General features: G+C 44.4%; 1 protein-coding gene across 5 annotated transcripts in view; it reads right to left on the minus strand.

The window, feature by feature from the left end:
• LOC121543135 (semaphorin-6D) overlaps positions 1–25,280 on the minus strand; it is a 136,913-nt gene that overhangs the window by 44,412 nt on the left and 67,221 nt on the right. For all 5 annotated transcript variants that reach the window (XM_045215881.1, XM_045215880.1, XM_045215877.1 and 2 more), the window contains exons 4-6: positions 2,988–3,196; positions 1,049–1,163; positions 632–689 (exon numbers count right to left, since the gene is read on the minus strand). In XM_045215881.1, coding sequence (XP_045071816.1) covers positions 632–689; positions 1,049–1,163; positions 2,988–3,135 — 321 coding nt within the window. In that variant the 5' untranslated portion in view covers positions 3,136–3,196. The remainder of the gene's footprint in view (positions 1–631; positions 690–1,048; positions 1,164–2,987; positions 3,197–25,280) is intronic.

Below are 25,280 nucleotides of genomic sequence, written 5' to 3' on the forward strand. Positions count from 1 at the left end.
ATGCTCGGTGTACACGTCCTGGTAATCCGTCTGGCCCTGCGGCCTTGTGAATGTTGACCTGTTTAAAGGTCTTACTCACATCGGCTACGGAGAGCGTGATCACACAGCCGTCCGGAACAGCTGATGCTCTCATGCATGTTTCAGTGTTACTTGCCTCGAAGCGAGTATAGAAGTAATTTAGCTCGTCTGGTAGGCTTGTGTCACTGGGCAGCTCGCAGCTGTGCTTCCCTTTATAGTCTGTAATAGTTTGCAAGCCCTGCCACATCCGACGAGCGTCAGAGCCGGTGTAGTATGATTCGATCTTAGTCCTGGTATTGACACTTTGCCTGTTTGATGGTTCGTCGGAGGGCTTAGCAGGATTTCTTATGAGCTTCCAGGTAAGAGTCCCGCTCCTTGAAAGCGGCAGCTCTACCCTTTAGCTCAGTGCGGATGTTGCCTGTAATCCATGGCTTCTGGTTAGGGTACGTACAGTTACTGTGGGGACGATGACATCAATGCACTTATTGATGAAGCCAATTGGCTGTCAGCCAATCAGCATTCAGGGCTCGAACCACCCAGTTTATAATAGTCTATGACCCATGAGTTCCTGACTCATGTAAACGATGTGTTTGTGAGACAACATAAGGCTTACCTGTTGTGGGACGATCTGCTCAGAGGAGGCGCTGAGACTGACAGCAAACACATTATCCCTGTAAGAGGTCAAAGGTCAGAAAATATTTGAAGATTTCTCGTCTCTGCCTGAAACCCAACCCCACCACACCAAACTTAACACCCAAGCTGCCTGTTCTTAGCCTAAATTAGATTGATTAGGGTCAGTCACACAGCTCTTTAACGCAGGCTTATTTATGTAGAATGGCTTCTTGCTGAGCCTGAGGAACCTTTTACATAATGAACCTATAGTATGACAATATGAAAGTAAGGGGAGCTATGCAATAAGGTTGATTGATACAATGACAGAAATACTACAAAGGGATTCAAGGAAGAGTTGTCAATACCGGGTTAATGCAAGGCAGTCCAGTGCATAATAATGAGAGGCATGTTGACTGACCTGGCTGCAATGTAGAGCATGTGGTTGATCCGGAGCATCCTCTGGAAGTCCAGGCCCAGTCGTACTGTATCGTTGTCTGACATGAGGCCCTGGAAGCTGGGGTACAGGTAGGAGTCTGCATTGGGAGGGGGAAAGAGTAGCAAGCTGAGTTCCGGGAAAAACTATCTCCATAACGACAAACCAGGCACTAAAGAAATCAAGTGTGTGAATCTGAAAATAGGGTGTATTCAAGCACAAAAATAGAGATTGTTTGAGAGCGTGAGTACATGAGAGAGAGAAAGAGAAAATAGATGGTTGACTTGATATAACCCTCTGATTGCAGTATGCTTTCTCAGTTTCTTAAAAAAAAGTTTTTTCCTTTGCCCCACATTTGCTGCAGATGCCCAGATTGCAATTTGTTCTAACTGTCAGCTGGTTGTTATTGTAGGCTATCCCATGACTCCATGCTGTGCTGCTAGAGATAATACACTTAATTGTATAACTTAAGATGGGGGAGCGGGAAGCATCTCTAGACCCTAAGTTTATCACAAGAGCTAGACAAAACAAAAACACTGCAACAAAATCAATCCGTCGAGGCTGGCCTCTAGACCATCGTCTCTCCCATAGTGCTGCATTAACTGCTCAGGCCAGGGGTATCAAACATATGGCCCGTGGGTCGGAGGGGGTCCAATCCGGCCCGTGGTTGGTTTGAATTGGGGGGAAGGGGGGTTGGGGGTGAAACAAAGTCAATATACTTTGAAATTACTAAAAACAAATCCAAACTGTATACAAATGATAATGGACCTATATTCATACAGTTTCTTGACTGTCTAGCTCTCTAATAATCACTGCAATCAATAGACCTACATCCATACAGTTTATTGTCTGTCCAGCTCGGTAATAATCACTAGACAGTCATGGAGCATCCCCAAAAAAAAAAAAAACTATGGATAGTTTTTGCAAATTTTGACGGAAAGGAAATATAACACATTTTCAGTGCGGCCCTCCGGACCTCGATGATGACCGAATGCGGCCCCTGGAAAAAATGAGTTCGATACCCCTGGCTTTGGCCCTCCCGTCCAACTTGACAGGTCTAGCTGAATTAGCAGACCTCTAAAATAAGGCACTATCTGAAATCACAATCTCCTCGGAGGAAACATCTTTTCCCCCAACCAAGCAAGTCCGACTCGACTGTTTAAAGATTTTAACTCAGGGGCGATTGGGCTGAGTCAAGCAGAGCAGTGATTCGCTGTGGGGCAGAAAGGGAGAGGGATAAGTTCCCCCTAGCGACCGCTCGGCCCTTTTATTACTCCTCAGCACTTTCACTTCCTTTAAAGTTTTGGGCGCCGCGTTGCCACGGAAACCTCTAACCTCCAATTAGCCTCGGCGAGGGAGATGATTCCGGCGATGGAGCTGGGCACTGGATGTATTACCATACATAATGGACATCCTGGGGAGTTGTGAGGGGTTCTGACGCCCTGTCACCTACAGACCTGCTGACAAATGGCCCTCATTACACCTGAGATGGGCTCCACATATAGAACTATTAGCATGGCTATTTATGCTAATGGCCATGTTACACTCCTCCAGATAGATCAATTAAAGCGCCAGGCCTCGGTCTCAGTCACCTCTTAAATAAATTAATGGGGCTGGCGACTAACCGCCAGGACCTCCTCACCACACCTCCTATTGATTAGGTGCTACTGATGGGCTATACGTGTGGCCCAATCAGATGCTGTATTATGTCATATAGCTGAAGTCAAGTGTATAGCTATTTTATTTCGATAGTGGTAATTATGTATTAGAAAAAGTCATCCTATTATTGACATAGATCTGTAAGAGGACTGACAAAATATGTGTACATACAACTGACAAGATGCTGCCCTTTAACGGTATATCAGAACTTCAAGCCCCCCCTGAAATAAGAACCAACATTGCATCATGACGGGCTTGCACTCACGTTCTCTTCCCACAATGCTGATTGGCTCCAGGTCCTGGGGGAAGGGTGTGGCTCCCATGGCCAGGTGAGGTAAGAGAGCTGTGAGGGCTAGAGCCAGGCCCACCGCCAGAAGGGGGAGGGGCCGAGGCGACCCGGGCACCAGCCTCATGTTGGCAGGGGTTCACCACACCTCACCAGAACAGCATGGCCAACAGCGGGCACATCACCACCTAGAAGAGGCGAGAGAGTGAGACACAGGTTAACATGGCTACAACAAAAGTTAGCTGTACCTCTACCTATCTGTTAAAACAGTCATACGCTAATGTGAATGACAACAACAGCAGCATCGGCTTCATAACGCTCCCTATAATTCTGCTATCAAGTTCTACAGTAGCTGTTGGAACTTTCTGACTTTGGATGCTAAGCTCTCATTAGCATGCGATGCTTACTGCCGGTGCGGCATTGTGATTGAGTGTTAGCTGAACTGTGATGGCATTCTGTGAACACAGAGAGAGAGAGGGAGAGAGAGAGAAAGAGAGAAAGAGAGAAAGAGAGAGAGAGAGAGAGAGAGAGCGACAGGAATGGAGAGAGAGGTGAGGCCACAAGGGCCCTGACTGGGACACCTGGCTCATTTACTCCCAGCCTTCAGTCTTTCACAGGTGACTTCACACAATTAACCACCGCCCACACAGGGGAACGCGACTCCCTCTGTCTGCACCACGACACCATGCCCAAGGGGAGGCAACAGGTACCCACTTTCACCTAATATACAAAACAAACTATAAGTTGTTTGACTAGATGGGAAAAACGAGCGACTCCTGTAAGGTCAGATGATTCAAGTTCGAGCAAAGTTTGCTCTCTGCATTATTAATCACTCAGGTAAGCTATGCGTCAGACCTGAATTGTCTTAAAATGCTAATTTCCCCATCTGCTTGATTTCTGAGATGAGAGACCGGGACAGATGGATGCGGATGGCGCAGGGATTTGTTAAACTAAATCTCCAGAATGCCGTGACCGGTGTTTTGGCACCAACTTAATAAGGGCAGCGTGTCCTCTAAGGGTTTCAACTCAGCACAGCCCAGATTGATGTACTGTACCAATGAGATCCTGCCACACCGCTTTTAAAATGGGGAGCCGAAAACAAAGTCAACACAGATATGAACCGCCATCAATATTGATAACGGGCTCCTCATTTTGATTCAGAGGAGACGGTTGCATTTAGCGATGAGATCAAGCGATGATCACGGTGTCATAAATCGAGGGGAGGCGGTGTCTGCTCCTGTTTACTTAATGAATTACTGCCTCCTGCATGTCCTGCCTGGGCGATATATGAGGACATTACTCCCGATGGATTAACTCACAGGCTTTTCGGCTTCTCAGATGAGGCAGACAGCTTGAGCAAACAGGATATGATGCGGTGGCTTCCTGCCTGAGCAGGCCAAACAGCGGGTACCCCAAACACCACTGTCACCCGATCTAACCTGAATCTATCATTGAAGATCCAAGATCTTTGTACATGCTCTGATGGTTGAGCAATGCCTTCAAGTTAAAGAGTAGGCTCACATTTATGCTACTTATGTAAATGCTTGAGGGATCTTGAAAAAACACTTGGTAAACACTTGGTAAAGTTGCAGTTAAAAATATGCTAAATAAACTTAATAAAACTATGAAATTATTTGCATAACTGGCTCTCTGCTCTCATGAATATGCATAGACTAGGCCGACGATCATAAACATGTAGAGTGTGAAATTCAAATCAAAGGTTATGGAGACGGGGCAGAGATCAAATATCGACAAGTGCAGAGTATTTATCCAATGGCTATAAAGCCAGGAAAATGCAAAGATGACTCACAACAAGACAAGCACAGTGCCTGCAGGAGCTTATGCAAGACCGACCACCAGATGAACTGACCCTACAGACCCTCTGAGGCCTCTGGACCTTCCACAGATTTCCACACAAAGGCACTGAGTGGATGAGCTTCTTGGCGTGTTTATCAGCAGCACCCTGAACAGTTGCTGTTTCTGTTTGTGAAGTTCTCCACATGTTGACGAGCCTCACAGCTGGGGATGGATGTGGAGCTTGTGGAAGTGGAAAATGCTACGACGAAGTGCCCAACGTAATCCAATTCAGTCCTAGCTACAGTAATGTAATGTAAACCAGCATAAGTCCCTTTGATCTGCGGCATACACTGTTGTCCTGGGGTTCCCTTCGAGACGTGTGCTGGTGGTGGGGATTTGGCAAGGAGCCTTTATCCAGGGCTTGATGACAGACATGGTAGAAAGAACCCTATCATGTAGACTTCCAGGGTACTGTATGTGGATGCTCGTCCAGTCTTTCATGCTGAGTGAGTGACAGATGTGATGGTAAGCATCACTGCTAGAGTAGGGGCTGACTTCTGCCTCTTTAAAATACATTTATAGACAGTCCACAGTGACCAAGTGAACTTCTTTGGAAGTTGCAAAAAGGGACAGGCGGTCAGAAGCTCACTATGCTCAATCCCCATAAAGCCAATGCAATGGCTTAATTTAACAGTCTTTTAAGATGTGGTTTTACAAATATATTTAGGGCCTGCCTTCAAATTGCCCTGCATGTAGTGCATCTAATGTGTTCATGTTGTTTATCGCCTCAACCCGTAAATTCTTCAGCTTCTTCTCAATGGGATATTTCCATAGCGACAGGGGCATGATCGAAAACCTGATACCAGGGTCCAGCTGCTACCGCCACATTGAATGCCGCCCGCCAAAACTTGCTATGTCACAAACACACCGCACCCTTCCCATAAACGATGCAGCACCCATTAGGAATATGTGGCTCTTCATTTTCTTCTCTAATCAATCGCCTTTTACAGAGCGAATGGAGAGGCAGGCTGATGAGCTGACAGCTGTCGATGGGAAATAAGCCACTGCTTATCCCGACCCACACTCTCTCTCTGTGTTCTATTTTGGATGGGAGGTGTGGGATCATTTTGTTTTTAATGAACTGGACTTGTCAAGCCATCTGGGAGATACTGGCAGTTGGATCTCTTTGTAGGGTAAGGAATTGAGGGCCGCTGGGGCTGCACATTGATTATCTGACATTCATTTGGATTAGTCCACAGTGCTGGTTCTGTGGTTTGATGAGATGTCCTCAGTCTGGCGGTTTGAGGGCTTTTCACAGCATTGTGTGAAAAGGACACATAATGATGAGAAAATGGGAGCCTTTATGAGGAGTGGGTGTCATCTTTAAAAAGGATCCATTTTAATTCATACATAAACCTTCACAAGTCAATTTTTATGACCCAGCTTCAGTTTGGCTATGGACCACTGTTCCATAAAAATATGCAATTAAATCTTAAATGCCAATTGTATCCTCAAATCAACCGCTTTATGCACCTGTCTGCTCCGGGGACATTTATTTTCTGCCAACACCTGTCGTACAAACTAATGCAGACCTATCCCTCTGATATGCTGTGACCTCACAAACTGAACACCGCTGCCGTTTCACTGGGGTGGAGGCTAATCCCTTCATTGTTTTGGATAACAGGGGAATAGCTAGCGACCACCTCTCACCTCTGTGCCTTGGGACGCCACAGGGCCCCAGAGAAATAGGAATTGAATGAGCCCACCCCCAGTATACATGGGCCTACATAATGAGGGTGCATATCCCTGGCCTCCTCTGTCATTTCAGACACGATTAGGCACATTACCCCCTGCTCTCCACGGACCATTACCCACCCGGGGCTCTGCTGGGGACTGGGGACTATCACATCACCATGGCGATGAGCAGGGACAGGGGGCCAGATGATCTGCCACATAATGTGTGTGTGGTCGGAGTGTGTAGGCCTTTGTGGATGTGTGTCTACCTCATTTGGGAAGGGGAGCACTGTGATGCCTGTTTAGCTCTCTAACCATTTCTCCCCTAGCTATTGTGACTTTTCTTTGGTCAGTGATCCAGTGATTATTACTGTGAAATGACCATTGTTCTGCTTGATAAAGAGCCAGAAAGTCATCCAAGTGCATGGAGTACACCGTACAGCACATTCATTGATCAATAACAGTCCTGTGTGAAAATCTACAAGTTGGATAGAAGACAGATGCAGTTATAATTTCTCATATTATATTTACTCAATTGACTGATTAATGAAATTATAACTTCACAAATCATAGCTGAGGAAGCACATTGTTTATTCAAGACTGAGGTTACCTCAGGAATTGGCACTCAGTTTTCTTTTCTGACAAACAAGTTTGACCAACACCTTATACATTTTCTGCTGTGCAAAAAACAACTTAATTGGAAGAAAACTAACCCGAGACATGCATCTTGTGAGTGACCTGGAGCTACAAAAGATCCCATTGTTAAGCCTGGGCAACATCGTCCTTACCCTACTCTCTGAGAGTTCATTTGACTGTCGATATCTGAACACTGTCCCATGATGCCCCCTCACAAGGCTGACGATTAGCTGCAGCACAGAGACCGTTTTCTAGTCACACATAACTCTCCTCTTACCTCGAGTCATCCACTCCCCCACAGAGTCCTCACAGTGTGGCAGCACTGTATGCAGCTGATGATTCACGTAAGGTTTTCAGGAAGTATGATGCTCTTCTTATCACTCTGAATTCTCAACTCCTAGCCTTCAGTAGACTTTGTGTTAGATGCTACTTCTCAACAAGCCCCTCTTCTGCCCGGGGGCCTTTTCAACTCTCTACATGACCCCCTCATACAGAGGAACTTCGCTAATTAGATTTCCAATGGCTAACCACACAGATGCCACTGAGGCAAATTGGAATTGGGATCAAGGAGCATTGGGCAATAATTGGGGAACAGCACCCGCAGGATACGGAGGAGATTTCTATGGGTGATTTTCAGACGACTACTACATGCTGGTGGTGCTAGGAGTTCATCCTACTGTTGCTCATAAATTACCTTAGTTTAAGCCTGGAGTCTTTGAAAGCACTTCTACAAGTTCAACCACATCCAGCAAGGCCAGCAGGCTTCAGGCCGTTTATAGCCTCTGCTGGTGTAACTACTTTCACAGTAGTTTTAAACAATTCTTTATCAGTTACTTCTAAATTCTACTTTCAGTTGGGGCAGGAGTGCAACAATGTTCAATGTCAGAGTCAGATTTGCAATATTGGCAGGCTTTGACAGGCCAAGTTCTGTGAATGAAGTCAACACTTGATCTAGATGAGGGCCAGAAACTTAAACTTGCTGTTGAATAACATGTCAGTTGAAGTTGATAGGGAATTTCAGAGGCCCTGCAGTAGCAACATGAGAGCGGCTCAAAGGGGGGCCTCAGTGACACCATTCTGAAAACTCTATTACTATGCCGGGTCAAGAGGGAGCAACGGCTGGCTGCTTTCCTTTTGCCGCCCATAGTCCCTTAGTTCTGGGATTTGCATTTCAAACTGATGGTGGCAGTGTCGTGGAATCTCTCCTTATAGTCTTTATCTGAACAGTTGCATGGGCAGGAGAAAATAGTTTGGGGGAGGGGAGGGGAGATGGGGGGCACCATGTCATCCAGGGTGAGATGTGTCTGTCAGCGGAGGTCAGGACCCTCCCTGCCATCACTGCCACTCAACTTGCCCCAAAGGGATGCTGTGATGCCCTCCTCGCCCATAGGGTTCAGACAAAGTGACGGGTCGTCCTGTGAGATGGGCCATCTATTGTCATCCTACGTAAGAGTGCTCTACCCCTTCCACATGGAAGGGTCCCCACAGATTAAAGCCTGTTTGTCAGCCACGGGCAGCCCATCAAGCCCCCAACTCATCCCCACCAGCTCCTCTCTCTAGGAATGATGTTGGGCTGAATCAAGTTGACAGTGAGAGTCAACTAATGCTGTACTGTAAGAAGTAGTGATACTGTTCAAAGTCGGTGCAAAATCAGGTTCAGTAACCCTGGGCTGAGGGCTCTCTAAAAATAAGACTGAAAAGGAGCATCTAAACAGCGGTTTGAAATATCGCACCAGTGTTCAAGGACCGAGAGATGTTGACAACTTAAACAAAAAATAACTGGCACCCATTGCTTTCTCTTTACTGGTATCAATCTCTGAGAAAAGTGCCTCTGCCTCCAGTCTGGGCCTAAACCTGTAAGGCATCCCTGCCACAGTGGGCGAGCTGGCCAGACTTCAAAGAGGGATCTATGCGAGACACAGACACTGAGACGGTCCTCCAATCGATCGGGAGAACCGCTGAGAGCGTCATCCATCGTCTTTGTGTCTACTTGAGATGAAAAAAGCCCCAAAGGCTATCAGTGAGAGAGGGATCAGACACACACTAATGTTATCCTATTCATTTGTCTGCCTCACCTTCATTATATATTTTCATCTTCAGACAAGCCCTGTAATTCACTGGCAAATCCCTCTCTCTGTCTATCCCTCTCTCTATCCATCGTATCTATCCATCTCAAGTTTCTTCTTCTGTTTCTAGTGTGACATCTTCGGATGAGTGTAACCCCGGGTCACCTCAGACATACTGGCAGGAATTTGCAGATGTCGTTCAAGCGCCCTCTTCAACCCTCCTCCCTTTGCCTCCACCTCATAACTAAAACTGAATGGCATCTACCTCTTCCTCTCAATCGCCCCATCATCAATAATTCAAAGTGTTATTGAGAAACACTACCTGAACCTCTATTGACAGAAACTCAAGCACTGTCATTCACTCAAGGGCATCATAATTGGATACCCGAAGTCTGCTGCTGCAGACCCAGGCGGGGGAACAGGAGTCTGTGTTTATGTTTTTTTGTTGAGGCATCATTGTGTGTGTGTGATGTGTTTGTTTCTATTTTTGCATATTTATTTCAGTACTCCAAACCGGCTGCCTCCAGACCCAACAGCACACAGCAGTAGCCATCCCGTGCATAGAGTGAATCGGAACATTCCCCTCAGGGATGTTTTAAAGGTGGGCGAGAAAGTGTTTGGTTATCTAGCACCATGGAGAAAGGATTGTGGCGGGATTGCGGATGAGTCAGATTGGGAAGGGCAGTGAAGCTCTTTATCAACTGCAGTAGTGCACTTTCTCAAACCTTGAGCGTGCAGTTGTTTGGCACAAGTCAAAAAGGTGAGGAGAGGTGCATTGCATGCAGGAGTGACAGCTTTTGAGAAGGTTAAAATGATGAGAGTTGGATTTCACAAAGAAACAGTCTAACTCCCACAGTACATACATAAGAATAACATGCTCACCAGTATGACATACAATGGTATCATAACATGCAGTATGTCAACAGCTTCAATATTTCAGTGTTGCAGTGGGTGGTAGAACAAAAAAAGATTTAGCATTCATAGAGCTAGATTAAAGTTTAAACAATAGCAAAACTGTCAAAAACGGAACTACAGTATTCACCCTAAACGCATCTTCAACGTCAAAGTCAGTGGTACTCAAAGCCTCGCTTGTATGCACAATATAGAAATATGGCAAACTCAACGCTGCTGTCGTGCAGTGTCCTCTCCTCTGACAGCTAAACAATAGGAACAGAGATAGTGCTCCCTCCCACTACGCTTTGTAGACTATAGTACCAGCATAGCCTATCATTATTTCAACAGAACTGCCGACCGCCCGGAGGGGAGAGGAGAGGAGCGAGCAGCCAGATGAAGACGATATTCACCACACTCCTGCTGGGAAAGATGAAACGCGCTGCACCGATAGACAGAGAGAGGGAGAGATGAGACGAAGGAGAAGAGGATGAGGTGAATAAGCAGCGCTGTCAGTGCTCATCAGGCTGCTGATCGCTCAGCATTCTCCAGTGGCTCTTTATTACCACCGGGGGGGAGGGGGGGCTAGCCCTGGACCCTCCTATCACTTAAGACCCCCTGAGTTCAACCTAGGAGGTACAGTACAGTGCAGCAGAGGGGTGGAGATGTGTGTTCCTGCTGGTGTCAGGGCCCCTTGGGTGGTGATGTAAGCTAATGGGCGGGGGGACCGAGCTAAGCGGCTGGTCTGACTCCCTGTGATTAGATTTGGGCTCGTTGAGAGTGAGAGCGAGAGAGGGAGAGAGAGGGTGTGTGTGTGTGTGTGGTGCTGATTCCCCTCATCACACTGCTCTGATTAGGCACTGCGGTGCTTCTCTGGCTTGGCGCGTCCTCGTTCTGCTGCCAATGCAGAAAGCGAGCGCCCAAAATAAAGCCCGTCTATCAGCGCATCAGAGCCAGGCTGATTCTGAAGGACAACAGTAATTATGCACACTGCAGAGCGATGAGAAATATAATAAAGTTTACTGTTATGGCCCTCCTTGGACTGTTAAGTCGGTTTAATAACCAATGTTCTAACATGACGAAAGGAGCAATTCATGAAGGAGACTGCGTGTTCTTTGATATGATTATTTCTGTACCATGGCCTTACAAGGAGAGGTATTGAGACTGAACCCCATAGACAGGGACAATTAAGTAAATAAAATGTTTTAAAACATGTGGAGAGCAACCTTTCTTTATGGCCCTGAAGGGTGCTTGAGCTGAGGACTGCTGAGATTATGCTCTCATGACGCCTTTGTATCCATCTCTGTATTTAAGGTGGGGAACAATGAGAGTGCGACATCTCTATTAACAAAAAGCTCTTTGATCTCCATCTCTCGCCATGCTTTCCAGCAAATGGAACCTCCCCAGGCACCAATTAGATGGGTGCACTGTTTGCACTTCAATCTCCGCATTCCAATTCTGAAAGTTGGAAGACACATTAATTATCGATGTTGCAGAACTTTTGTTCCCCCTTGATAAAATAGTGCATTTGGAGTGTCACGGTGTTCCGGAGTTAGGTTTCATTTGCAAGTGAACTTTAGAGATAGTGAAGGAAGATAAGTCAAACCCCTCAAGTTACTCATCTCAGCCGCATCGTGCCCATTGAATATCTTTCTTTCATTATGTTTGAAAGACCTGTATCATGTTCGTCAGAGCCATAGATAGAGCCCTTATGACGCAGGACAAGCACACAATAATATGTGTGAAAACATGTAGAAAGCACCTAGTCAAGGACTCAGGCGTCACATTAGAGACAGAATAGTTGTGAATTGATCAAAGGAAGACAAATAGCGGAGAGGATCTTTCCATTGCCTTTTATCCCTGTTTAGCGTCTGCAATCACGCTGCCGTCACCCACCAGATCCATCCTTGTCACATTACCCAATAATATAATTTTAAAAAGGAAAGACGGGTTGGTGACAGCAGTATATTCCCAGCATCTTTAGCAGCCGATGCACAAAATGGCCGACCTCTTTAATAAATGAATGATTTTCCAATCTGAGAAGTCGATGCTGATGAAGGGACATATAAATCAGGTGAGGAGCAGCGGAGGGGTTCTGGAGAACGCTCCTCGCAGTAATGGTATTATCATGCCCGCGTGCTTCACTGTTCCTGTGGAGATTAAACGCTTTATCATTGTCTTGGCTACAAACAGTCCCCATTCCCAACATACATCCCATAATCTAACACCTTCCCATTCAGACCCACCAGGCTGCCGCACTTAACAGCACCATCACACACTGCCTGAGGGAGAGTCAGGAGAGAAAGCGAGCGAGAGAGAGCACTGGTTTATCAGGGCATCCCTACGTTCGGGTTATGGCCTAGTGGATGAACCTGACATCATTAGTGCTGTCTCACAACTGATGACATCATCGAGAGGCATCTGAGTCCCCGGGGGCTTTTTGCTCCATTTATCTCATGTTATTGCTGTGGCACTTCTTTCTCAGCTCAAGAAAGTCCATGACCATGGGCTGCTCGTACACAGAATGTGAAGTGAGGCTCTTCTCAGTGTGCTCAAGGCTACATTGCATCAGTCTGAAGTACTATCAAAATGCTGGGGTTGGTAGCGCAGGCCTGTCTGACTAGACTATGTCCTGGTGACATGTAGTCTAGCTGTGTTGTGCTGAGAAAGAACCAGTCGCTGTAAATGAGGATGACGTCTGTGACCTCGCAGTGCACTGATCTGGAATCAGCCAGGAAATCAATCCTCCCACTCAATCTCAGTCCAGCAGATTTACTGACAGCTCCACACAACATTGAGACATTAAGGTGCCAAAACAACACCAGCTAACAAAACAAGCACAATAGAATAACACTACTTGCTGAACAAAATCTATAATATTTATTTCAGGAAATATTTTATATATTACACTAAACAATGGATCTAATTTCTCTATGAGCAGACCAGAGCTAGAGGTGCACCAGACCAGAGCTGGAGGTGCACTGGAAGACAAAGGAGTCATTGAGGAGCAGGACTGGCTTCTCCATGAAAACACACTGAGCCCTCTGACCCCATTCCTCCTCCATTAGGTGTCAACAGAGTGACCAATGTGATCCTCCTGACCTTGACGCTTCACAGGGCACTGGTCGCTGTGCTCTGTATGTGAATGGGGCCATGTTGCCAACACTAGTTGCTAGGGCCGGGACGATACCAGTATCGGGATACTCGTTAGTATCGTGGCAAGGAAACAAAACATGAAGCGGATTTCACTTCTTTAGGAAAACAGCCCTAATGTTGAAAACAAACATTATTATGTTGTCATCTAGAGTCACATGTATTTATTTCCCAAGCTATAGCACACGTTTTACATACAGCAGGTTTTTAAAGGACCAAAGAGTTTGGTCTGCTTGGTGTTTTCATTTTTGTCATGTAAAAAATATTGCGATACTGGTATCGTCCCGGCCCTACTAGTTGGTGCCAACAATGCTCTCTCTAGTCTACAGATTGTTGACCAAGGTTAAGTATGTGTATGGAGACTGACGGTTGGAGTGTGTGTGTGTGTGTGTCTCTGTGTGTGTGTGTGTGTGTCTGAGCTGTTAAAGTGAGTCTCTGATCCCAGTACAGATACGGTAGATCCTGCAGCCCTTAGGGAGGATAAGCTCTTATCTTTCGGCTAAATCCCAAAAGTCGTTAAGGGGCTCCGGAGCTGCTTAGAAGTCCAACTAATTAGAGTTCAAATAATTTTTCTGTAACACTTTACTTGACACCCAGCATCATAACACGTTATGAAACGGCCATAACCATGTCATAATAGCTGACATAACCTGTCATAACACATCTTTGGACTGGTGACATATATTGCGTTATTTTATGGCTGGCTATGACACCTACATAGCAAGGCAAAACATTCCATTCCACCATAGCCTACTTGTCAACAGTATGTTAATGTTATATACCATTTTCAGAAATTGACCATATTAAATTATCATTGTAATTGCGCACACATTGATGTCAGACATGCACCTAGCCCAATGCTCTGTTGCGGATGACTGGGATGAATGCAGGAGCAGATTTCAGGAGCAGGACAAGACATCCTATTTTTGACTGATGACTGACATAAGGGCATGCACGTGATAGGCCTTTCTGGTTTATAGGATTATGATGGTCATAATGTCTCTTGACAGCATGATAAAGTGGATTTTCTACAAGTTAATTAAAATATGATGGAAAACATGACTGTAAAGAAATCATTACAACAACAACAAAGGATTTAAGAAACAAACTTTCAAATGAAAGGAACCTTCTTGGCAGGGAAAAAAGACATTTGAATAAATGTGGGTTTTGACACTCTTATGTAGATGTCATAACCTGCCATAAAATAATGCAATGTGTCACAACAGGTGTAAATATATGGGTCATGACAGTGTTATGACCATATTATGACAGGTTATGACAAGTTATGTCAGCTGTTATGACATAGTTATGACCATGTCATAATGTGTTATGACACTGTGTGTCAAGTAAAGTGTTACCAAATGTTCTCCTCCTTCTAGATCGATCTCTATGATGGACATACAGTATAATACAGCTAGTGTATCCAGCCATTCTACCATTCTGTTGAGACACTGACTGTAGTTCACAAAGCACGATCAATGAGTTATCAAGCTAGCTAAATACTGTACACTGCAGCAACCCTTTGTTTCAAATGTATAGAAAACAATAAACCACCCTGGTCATTCTTGACAGACATTTCGTTAGGGTAAAATGAGGTGAGAGCCGTTTTAAAGAACGCCGCCCACTCTCAAACAAAACAACAGTCACAGTGTGGATCAAAGCGGCGCATTTAGTATTTATCTGTCAAGTCTCCCACTGTTCCTCGGTCGATGCACAAACACTCATCTGCATTTGTTGTCCTGAAGTCAAAAAGCGAAACGCGGCAGGCACAAAGAGAATCAGAGAGAGACTAGACGAATCCACAGGGCGAGGGCGAGAATGAAAGATGGACAGAAAAAAAGAGAGAGAGAGAGAGAGGGAGAAAAACAAAAGCGGTCTGTTGCTTCCAGCATCCCCCCGACTTACCACCACCCACTACTCACTTCTCCTTCTCTTCATCCTCTCCCTCAGCAGCCCTGGGAAGCACAGGAGGTTGGTGGCACCTTAATTTGGGAGGACAGGCTTGTGATAATGGCTGGAGCGGAATTAATGGAATGGAATCAAATACATCAAACACGTGTTCCATGTGTTTGACGCCATTCCATTAGCTCCTTTCCAGCCATTATTATGAGCCGTTCTTCCCTCAGCAGCCTCCAGCAGCCGTAATGGAAAAGACAGGAGCCAAACAGGCCCATCTTTAACAGGCTAGATAGTGGTGTATGGGTGCTGTTAACAGGCTAGATAGTGGTGTATGGGTGCTGTTAACAGGCTAGATAGTGGTGTATGGGTGCTGTTAACAGGCTAGATAGTGGTGTATGGGTGCTGTTAACAGGCTAGATAGTGGTGTATGGGTGCTGTTAACAGGCTAGATAGTGGTGTATGGGTGCTGTTAACAGGCTAGATAGTGGTGTATGGGTGCTGTTAACAGGCTAGATAGTGGTGTATGGGTGCTGTTAACAGGCTAGATAGTGGTGTATGGGTGCTGTTAAGCCAGGGCGATGGTGTCATTAAGTGTGAGTGCGTGATAAATGCACTCTGCTTGTCGTATTTGAGATTCTCATTAGTCTGTGTGCAGGAGGGAACTGGAGGCTATTGCTCTTGTGGCTGCGGTGACACCGCGCCGAGTGTGTGTGTCTGTGTTTCTGTATCTAGTGTTTGTGTTTTGTTGTGTACTGTACGTGTGTACGAAGGGAATGTGTGTTTCATGTGTGTGGCAATGTACAACTGTGTGGGTGTGTAAAAGAGTTTGATAATAATCTGCTTCTGTGTCATGATGAAATGCTCTGTAGGTGTGTACATACACTGAGCATACAAGAAAACCTGCTCTTTCCATGACAGACTGACCAGGTGAAAGCTATGATCACTTATTGATGTCACTTCAAAATCAGTGTAGATGAAGGGGAGGAGACAGGTTAAAGGAGGATTTTTAAGCCTTGAGACAATTGAGAAATAGATTGTGTGTGTGTGTGTGCCATTCAGAGGGTGAATGTGCAAGACAAAACATTTAAGTGCCTTTGAACAGGGTATGGTAGTAGGTGCCAGGCGCACCGGTTTGTCTCAAGAACGGCAATGCTGCTAGGTTTTTCACGCTGAACAGTTTCCTGTGTGTATTTAAGAATGCTCCACCACCCAAAGGACCTCCAGCCAACTTGACACAACTGTGGGAAGCATTGGAGTCAACATGGGCCAGCATCCCTATGAAAAATGTATGCACTCACTAACTGTAAGTCGCTCTGGATAAGAGCGTCTGCTAAATGACTAAAATGTAAAATGTAAATGAAAGCTTTCGACACCTTGTAGAGTCCATGCCCAACGAATTGAGGCTGTTCTGTGGGCAAAAGGGGGTGGGGAGTGCAACTCAATATTAGGAAGGTGTTTCTAATGTTTGGTATACTCAGTGTACATAGGAAGTGAACGTGTGTTTTTGCTTTGTGTGTTGTGTCAGGTTTCTCAAATGCTCCCTTCAAGGTATAGACAGCCACAGCTATAGCAGCAGCCAGCCGCAGAACGACCCGTGTCAGTAACTGAGTCGTCTGGACGTCTGCTCTGCTCCAATCAATACTTGGAGATAGTGTCTGGCCGGGTGTCTTGTTACCCTGTCGTCCCTAAGCCTCCTCTCACCCCTGCTCAACGGGCAGGCAGCCCTTTGTTGGCAGTCGTTCATATCAGCGCTGGCTTATCATAGAACATCATAGGAAATGTGAGAACAGCCACATACAGGTCGGTGACACTTTTAATTTGTCTCTGGTGATCGGGTTTGTCAAACTATTCCTGGGCCGCCGCCTCATCACCGACCTTATTTGGTCACTTAGAAGTTGACTTTCGCCCTCTTGAGAAATGTGGCGTCTCTACCGCCATCTTGACCTTGAATAGCATCATGTTTTGAATTGTATTTATTTTCCGCATAACAACTAAGAAGGATATGAGAAGAGTTTTAAAGACTTTTTAATATAGATGCCGTTTTAAGTATCTTCTCTTCAAATCATCACGTTACAAAAAAAAAACTACCGTAATTTTCGGACTATAAGCCGCGCCTTTTTTCCAATTTTTCGACCCTGCGGCTTATATGACGGTGCGGCTAATCTATGGATTTTTACAGCTAACGGCCACTAGAATACCTCATAAATCTATGGATTTTACAGGTTACAGTCCAACAACTTTAACTCTATGGGCTCTATGACCGGTCCGCGCCCCCCCACCTTTAAGCGGCGGGCTCCAGCAGGAAAAGCTGGAGGCCGGAAAAGAGTGAGACAGGTAGCGCGCAAAAGTAAAAGTGGAACCGAGAGTGGTACGAGAGACAGAACGAGAGCAAGACAGACAGACATTACGAGAGCGAGACAGTTTGTCTCTTTCCCGACAATCCCCTCTGTGCACGAACCCTTACATATGGTAATTAAACATTAAAACACCTGCGGCTTATATATGTACACATCATTCAATATCATTCAATTTAGCTGCTGCGGCTTATACTCCGGTGCGCCTTATAGTGCGGAAAATACGGTAGCTAAATCTAAATGGAGTGAGATATTTTAAAAGCTATAAGACAACACCCTATAAACAGGTCCCTGCTTGGTGATTGCAGATGTCTAGGGATTCAAATGAACCAATATGGTACTCGGGTACAAATGAACTTTTCCTAAATAGGTGTTCCAAATAAAGGAGTGCGCTAGGATATTATATTTTCAGGTTGTCATTAAGGCGGCATTAAAATAGCTTTTAATGGATTGTGTACTTGAAATAACTTTCTAAATATCATTTTCACCGTTTACTTTTCAATCTGACCCAGGTCTTACATTGAATTACAAAGATAACATGCTATTAGTTATAAGGATGGTCGATTTTACTTTGAAACAAGGGAAATATGATTAGAAAACAACTGAAGCATGAAAAGCTGAGGCGAACTCTTAACCCTGCATGCTATAAAACAGCTCCTTCTGATAGTTTTGTTTATTTAAATCTGCCCAACAGACTACCTTAGCACAAAGTCTAAATGTGTAAACACGCAATAAAATTTACATTCCATGACTGCACCTCCTTTTTTCCCCTCTTAAATCTTTCAAATTTGTGGTCTGGCATTCATCCAAATCAAAACAATTTTTGTGTAAATTGTAACAAGGAGCAAGGACCCCACCCCCTACTTCCACTAGAAACTGTGCATACATACTTTTAAAAGGACCCGTCAAAACATTCCATACAGTGCAACGCCTGGGCGATAGGGTTATTAATAAAATCCCCAAATAGCAAGCGATGCCTTGTAAAGCGAAGGTTGACTTTGCAAGTCAGGTCTCTTACACTACACCATAACCCTACGAGACGTTAAGTGTCAATCAAAACACACTGGCATCGCTAACGAGGCCCACGTATAGTTACAGCCCAAATGATCTAATGTTCAAATTGTCTTCCAGAGTAGAAACTATAGCAATATTACTTATTTTGGGAGAGGGTACAATTAAATTAGAGTCTATCCTATTAAATGACGAATCATACAGTAAAGAGGCAAAAGTAGCTTCCTTTGTGTTGAAATGCCATGCCAATTAAAAAGTCTGGCAGCAGCAACAGTGACGACTACCTTCCATTACATTACATCCCTGTGCCATCTAAAATTAGCCATGCTCATGGATTTAGTCTCTCGCCCGGGTAGAGATCCACTTTAAACTTTCTTATTTTTTCTTCATTCCTGGGATTGGCGGAGCAGATGTCTTTTCTGTGGGCTAAAGCTCCACAGCCATATGTCGCCGCTGCCCTGTCCGTGACACGCACACTTTTAATCAGCGCTCTGTGATGGAGCACATCATGTCCTTTATGCCCAGAGCTTTGAGTCCTGGACTGATACAGCCGTGCTCTGAGCTTGTTGCTGCCTGCATCCAGTGCTGAGCTTCATTACACACATTCCTGGGTAGCAAAAAGTTTACAATAATGAATAACTGTGAGTTACTCTGACCCATAGGAGTCTCATTATATTTACATATTTTAGTGGCTGGCATTTAACAAACATGAATATATACAGTAGATAATGATAGAGGGAAAGTCCTCTATCCCAGGGATCATCAACTAGATTCAGCCGCGGCCCGGTCAGGGGGCCAGAACATAATTACAAATCATTTGTAGACAGCAAATTGACCACAAAAATCGCAAACAGATACACTACATGACCAAAAGTATGTGGACACCTTCTTGACAAACATCTCATTCCAAAATTATGGGCATTAATATGAAGTTGGTCCCCCATTTGCTGCTATAACAGCCTCCACTCTTCTGGGAAGGCTTTCCACTAGATGTTGGAACATTGCTGCGGGGACCTGCTTCCATTCAGCCACAAGAGGATTAGTGAGGTCAGGCACTGATGTTGGGCGATTAGGCCTCACAGTCGAATTTCCAATTAATCCCAAAGGTGTTCGATGGGGTTGAGGTCAGGGCCCTGTGCAGGCCAGTCAAGTTCATCCATACCGATCTCGACAAACCATTTCTGTATGGACTTCACTATGTGCACAGGGGCATTGTCATGCTGAAACAGAAAAGGGCCTTTCCCAAACTGTTGCCACAAAGTTGGAAACACAGAATCGTCTAGAATGTCATTGTATGCTGTAGCGTTAAGATTTCCCTTCACTGGAACTAAGGGGCCTAGCCAGAACCATGAAAAACAGCCCCAGACCATTTTTCCTCCTTCACCAAATGTTAGAGTTGGCACTATGCATTGGGGCAGGTAGCGTTCTCCTGACATCCGCTAAACCCAGATTCGTCCGTCGGACTGCCAGATGGTGAAGCGTGAATCATCACTCCAGAGAACGCGTTTCCACTGCTCCAGAGTCCAATGGCGGCGAGCTTTATACCACTCCAGCTGACGCTTGGCATTGTGCACGGTGATCTTAGGCTTGTGTGCGGCTGCTCGGCCATGGAAACCCATTTCATGAAGCTCCCGACAAACAGTTATTGTGCTGACGTTGCTTCCAGAGGCAGTTTGGAACTCGGTAGTGAGTGTTGCAACTGAGGACAGACGATTTTTACACACTACACGCGCCAGCACTCGGCAGTCCCATTCTGTGAGCTTGTCTGGCCTACCACTTTGCGGCTGAGCCGTTGTTGCTCCTAGATGTTTCCACTTCACAATAACAGTACTTACAGTTGACCGGGGCAGCTCTAGCAGAGCAGAAATTTGACGAACTGAATTGTTGAAAAGGCATCCTATGACAGAGCCACGTTGAAAGTCACTGAGCTCTTCAGTGAGGCCATTCTACTGCCAATGTTTGTCTATGGAGATGGCTGTGTGCTCGTTTTAATACATAGCCGAATCCACTAATTTCAAGGGGTGTCCACATACATTTGTGTATATATAGTGTATAACGTTTGACTAAAACAATCATTTCAAACCTTGCTTACATTTGTATAGGATCACGTTTCTCTCTATTAGGCATTGGAATACTTGGTAACAGATTTCTTAAATTAAAATCACTTGGAGCTGATTTCCTGTGTGTTTACATATTATTATTTATTAATTTTTTGAAAACTTGGGGGGCCAAATAAAACCACCTGTGTGCCAAATTTGGCCTGCGGGCCACCAGTTGGGGAACCCTGCTCTAGCTTCTTAGGCTCTTCACAGCCAAGGGGGTATGTAGTCAAGTCAATCAGGAAAGGTAAAGTTTTATAAAATGCTGATGCGGATGAATGTCTACAACATTGACATGTTAATGCAGATGACAGATGAAAGACTTCACCCACACTCATGTTCCACTGTACAACATAAAATCATAATTCCTACTCCCTGAGAATTTACTGTACTTTAAGGACAGTGCAAGGTGTTGGGAAAAGGTGTGTGCGTACATGTGTGCCCACCAATTATGTAGATTTTAAAAGCATTCTAGGTTCACCTCGGTGCCCTGCACTGAAAAAGCACAGACAAGGGGCAATGTCAAGATGACAAGTGCAAACAGCCAAAAGCTAAAAAAGGACTTCCTATTAAAACTAAAGTAGCTATTTTGGATGACAGCCAACTGTCCAAGTAAATCAATTTGAATTTGTTCAGGAGTTACCTGAAGGGTGAAAGTGATGTAATTTTAATAAGCAAATATGAACTTTAAGATGATTAAATGAATTTATATTTTCCCCTCAAAGTTAACATTATTCAATAGCTGAACACATTTACATACATTAAGTTACATTCCAAGAAAACTCAGTAAATGTCTTAAGTCAAACGGCAAAAACAAGCAAATCCCATTAGCTTACAGTAAATAGTTAAAGTCACACCGCATGTATTAATCTACCAAATTTTCTTTCATTAGCTTATCATAAAACATTGCAAAGGCTTTAGGACTTTCTAAATCTGCAACAAAACCAGGACTGCTACTTTCAGAGCCAACTAGCATCATATAGCCTTCACCTTCTGAAATGAGAGCACTTTCAGTATTTATTTAGACCTCAAACCAAGAGGCTGGCAAAGAATCACCCTGGGAGGTGGTTTAGTGGGGTATAGCAAAACACAATCAGGAAACCTGAAACTCCTACCTGACTGATGTCTTCAACCAGACCAGAAGGTGGGGAGCGGAGAGGGAGAGGTGGAGAGGGAGAGGAGGAGGAAAGGAGGAAGACATAGGGTAGTGGAGGTCAGATAGGCCATACATAACCAACCTTGCTGTTGACATTGTAGAACTCATTCTGTGGTTTTAGAGGCATTTCTCTTCCACTTTGGTGAGAGGATTTTTTTTACTTGTCTCTGCCTGCAGTTTTCATTTGGCTAGATTTTACGGAGTGAGACAGTCCTAGGTTTTGGGGGAGTAAGGTCTGCAGATAGTCTGTGCTGACAGTAGAGCTGTTATCACAGAGGGAGTGTTGCTTGTCTCCTCACAGCTTAAGTACTTAAGGGTATGTGTGTGTGTGTGTGTGTGTGTGTGTGTGTGTGTGTGCGAGGTTTGGATCTAACCCTACATCCTGGAGCGTCTGAGAGGACACCTCATAAAATATATCCCATGCTGTGTGAAGTTCATATATTTTTCAGAGGAACGTTAACTGGCTGAAGATGTTGCATCACTTATTTGGCCCCTTTAACTTTCCATGTGGAAGGAAAATGGCTGCCAAGTTACTTAGAACTCAGCAAAGTACAAAAGCAGAGCATGGCCGTAACTACAGTTGAAGTCGGAAGTTTACATACACTTAGGTTGGAATCATTAAAACTTGTTTTTCAACCACTCCACAAATTTCTTGTTAACAAACTATAGTTTTGGCAAGTCGGTTAGGACATCTACTTTGTGCATGACACAAGTCATTTTTCCAACAATTGTTTACAGACAGATTATTTCACTTATAATTCACTGTATCACAATTCCAGTAGGTCAGAAGTTTACATACACTAAGTTCACTGTGCCTTTAAACAGCTTGGAAAATTCCAGAAAATGATGTCATGGCTTTAGAAGCTTCTGATAGGCTAATTGACATCATTTGAGTCAATTGGAAGTGTACCTGTGGATGTATTTCAAGGCCCACCTAAAAACTCAGTGCCTCTTTGCTTGACATCATGGGAAAATCTAAAGAAATCAACCAAGGCCTCAGAAGAAAAATGGTAAACCTCCACAAATCTGGTTCATCCAATTTCCAAACGCCTGAAGGTACCACGTTCATCTGTACAAACAATAGTACGCAAGTATAAACACCATGGGACCATGCAGCCGTCATACCGCTCAGGAAGGAGACGTGTTCTGTCTCCTAGAGATTAAGGTACTTTGGTGCAAAAGGTGCAAATCAATCCCAGAACAACAGCAAAGGACCTTGTGAACATGCTGGAAGAAACAGGTACAAAAGTATCTATATCCACAGTAAAACGAGTCTTATATCGACATAACCTGAAAGGCCGCTCAGCAAGGAAGAAGCCACTGCTCCAAAACCGCCATAAAAAAGCCAGACTATTTTGTACACAATAAAGAAAATCAATTACGGGTCAACATCTAAATATTGCTCCCAGCTCTGATCAAAGCTCAGAACGCTTATATTCATTATTTGACCGTTCTAATCTCGCCTGCCTTTGCGAATGAGCAGAATCATGAACAGTGGTTTGTTCGTTATGTTCGCCTGCATCCTCCTGATTTGTCTCCTGGATTTGCCTTTTAGCAGCATATTCACCACACTCTCAAATGGCTAACTTCGCCCTCTCGCGGCACAGGCCGAGGGCCTGAGTTATTTGACTTATTCCACATTTTGTTGTGTTACAGCCGAATTAAAAATGGAGTAAATAGATGTTTTGTTTTTTACCCATCTACACACAATACCCATAATGAAAAAGTTAAAACATGTTTTTAGAAATTTTAGCAAATGTATTGAAAATGAAATACAAAAATCTCTCATTTACATAAGTATTCACACCCCTGAGTAAATACTTTGTAGAAGCACCGTTGGCAGTGATTACAGCTGTAATTCTTTCTGGGTAAGTCTCTAAGAGCTAGACAATCATTTTCAGGTCTTGCCATAGATTTTCAAGCAGATTTAAGTCAAAATTGTAACTCAGCCACTCAGGAACATTCATTGTCTTTTTTGGTAAGCAACTCCAGTGTAGATTTGGCCTTGTGCTTTTGTTTATTGTCCCGCTGAAAGATGAATTAATCTCCACTTGTCTAGTGGAAAGCAGACTGAACCAGGTTTTCCTCTAGGATTTTGCCTGTGCTTAGCTCCATTCCATTTTTTTTTTTTGTGAAAAACTCCTCCGTCCTTAACGATTACAAGCATACCCATAACATGATGCAGCCACCACTATGCTTGAAAATATGGAGAGTGGTACTCCGTAATGTGTTGTATTGGATTTGCCCCAAATATAACACTTTGTATTCAGGACAAAAAGTGAATTACTTTGCCATATTTTTTGCAGTATTACTTTAGTGTTGTAAAGGGGAAAGGGGGACACCTTGTCAATTGTACAACTGAATGCATTCAACTGAAATGTGTCTTCACATTTTAACACTGAATCAGAGAGGTGCGGGGGGGCTGCCTTAATCGACATCCACGTCATCGGCGCCTGGGGAACAGTGGGTTAACTGCCACAACAGGATGCATGTTTTGGAAAATGTGTATTCTGTCCAGGCTTCCTTCTTTTCACTCTGTCAATTAGGTTTTCTCCGATCACAGCCAATAAACTCTGTAACTGGTTTAAAGTCACCATTGACCTCATGGTGAAATCCCTGAGTGGTTTCCTTCCTCTCCGGCAACTGAGTAAGTAAGGACGCCTGTATCTTTGTAGTGACTGGGTGTATTGATACACCATTCAAAGTGTAATTAATAACTTCACCTGTTATTTTTTCTATGTATTTATTTTCATTTACCAATAGGTGCCCTTCCTTGTGAGGCATTGGAAAAGCACATTTTTACTCCTGAACGTACAGTATTTAGGCTTGCCATAACAAAGGGGTTGAATACTTATTGACTCAAGACATTTCAGCTTTTAATTTAACTTGAATTTGTAAACATTTTGAAAAACATATCCTGAACAAAAACATGCAACAATTTCAAAGATTTTAATGAGTTACAGTTCATATAAGGAAATCAGTCAATTGAAATAAATAAATTAGGCCCTAATCTATGGATTTCTCATGACTGGGAATACAGATCTGTTGGTCACAGATACTTTAAAAAAGGTAGGGGCGTGGATCAGAAAACCAGTCAGTATCTGTTGTGACCACCATTTGCCTCATGCAGTGCAACACATTTCCTTTCACATAGAGTTGATCAGGCTGTTGATTGTGGCCTGTGGAAAGTTGACCAACTCCTCTCCATTGGCTGTGCGAAGTTGCTGGATACTGGCGGGAACTGAAACACGCTGTCGTACACGTCGATCCAGAGCATCCCAAACATGCTCAATAGGTGACATGTCTGGTGAGTATGCAGGCCGTGGAAGAACTGGGACATTTTCAGCTTCCAGGAATTGTGTACAGATCCTTGCGACATGGGGCTGTGCATTATCATGCTGAAACATGAGGTGATGGCGGCAGATGAATGGCACGACAATGGGCCTCAGGATCTCGTCACGGTATCTCTGTGCATT

Source organism: Coregonus clupeaformis, unplaced genomic scaffold, assembly GCF_020615455.1.
Source record: "Coregonus clupeaformis isolate EN_2021a unplaced genomic scaffold, ASM2061545v1 scaf0543, whole genome shotgun sequence".
NCBI lineage: Eukaryota > Metazoa > Chordata > Actinopteri > Salmoniformes > Salmonidae > Coregonus > Coregonus clupeaformis.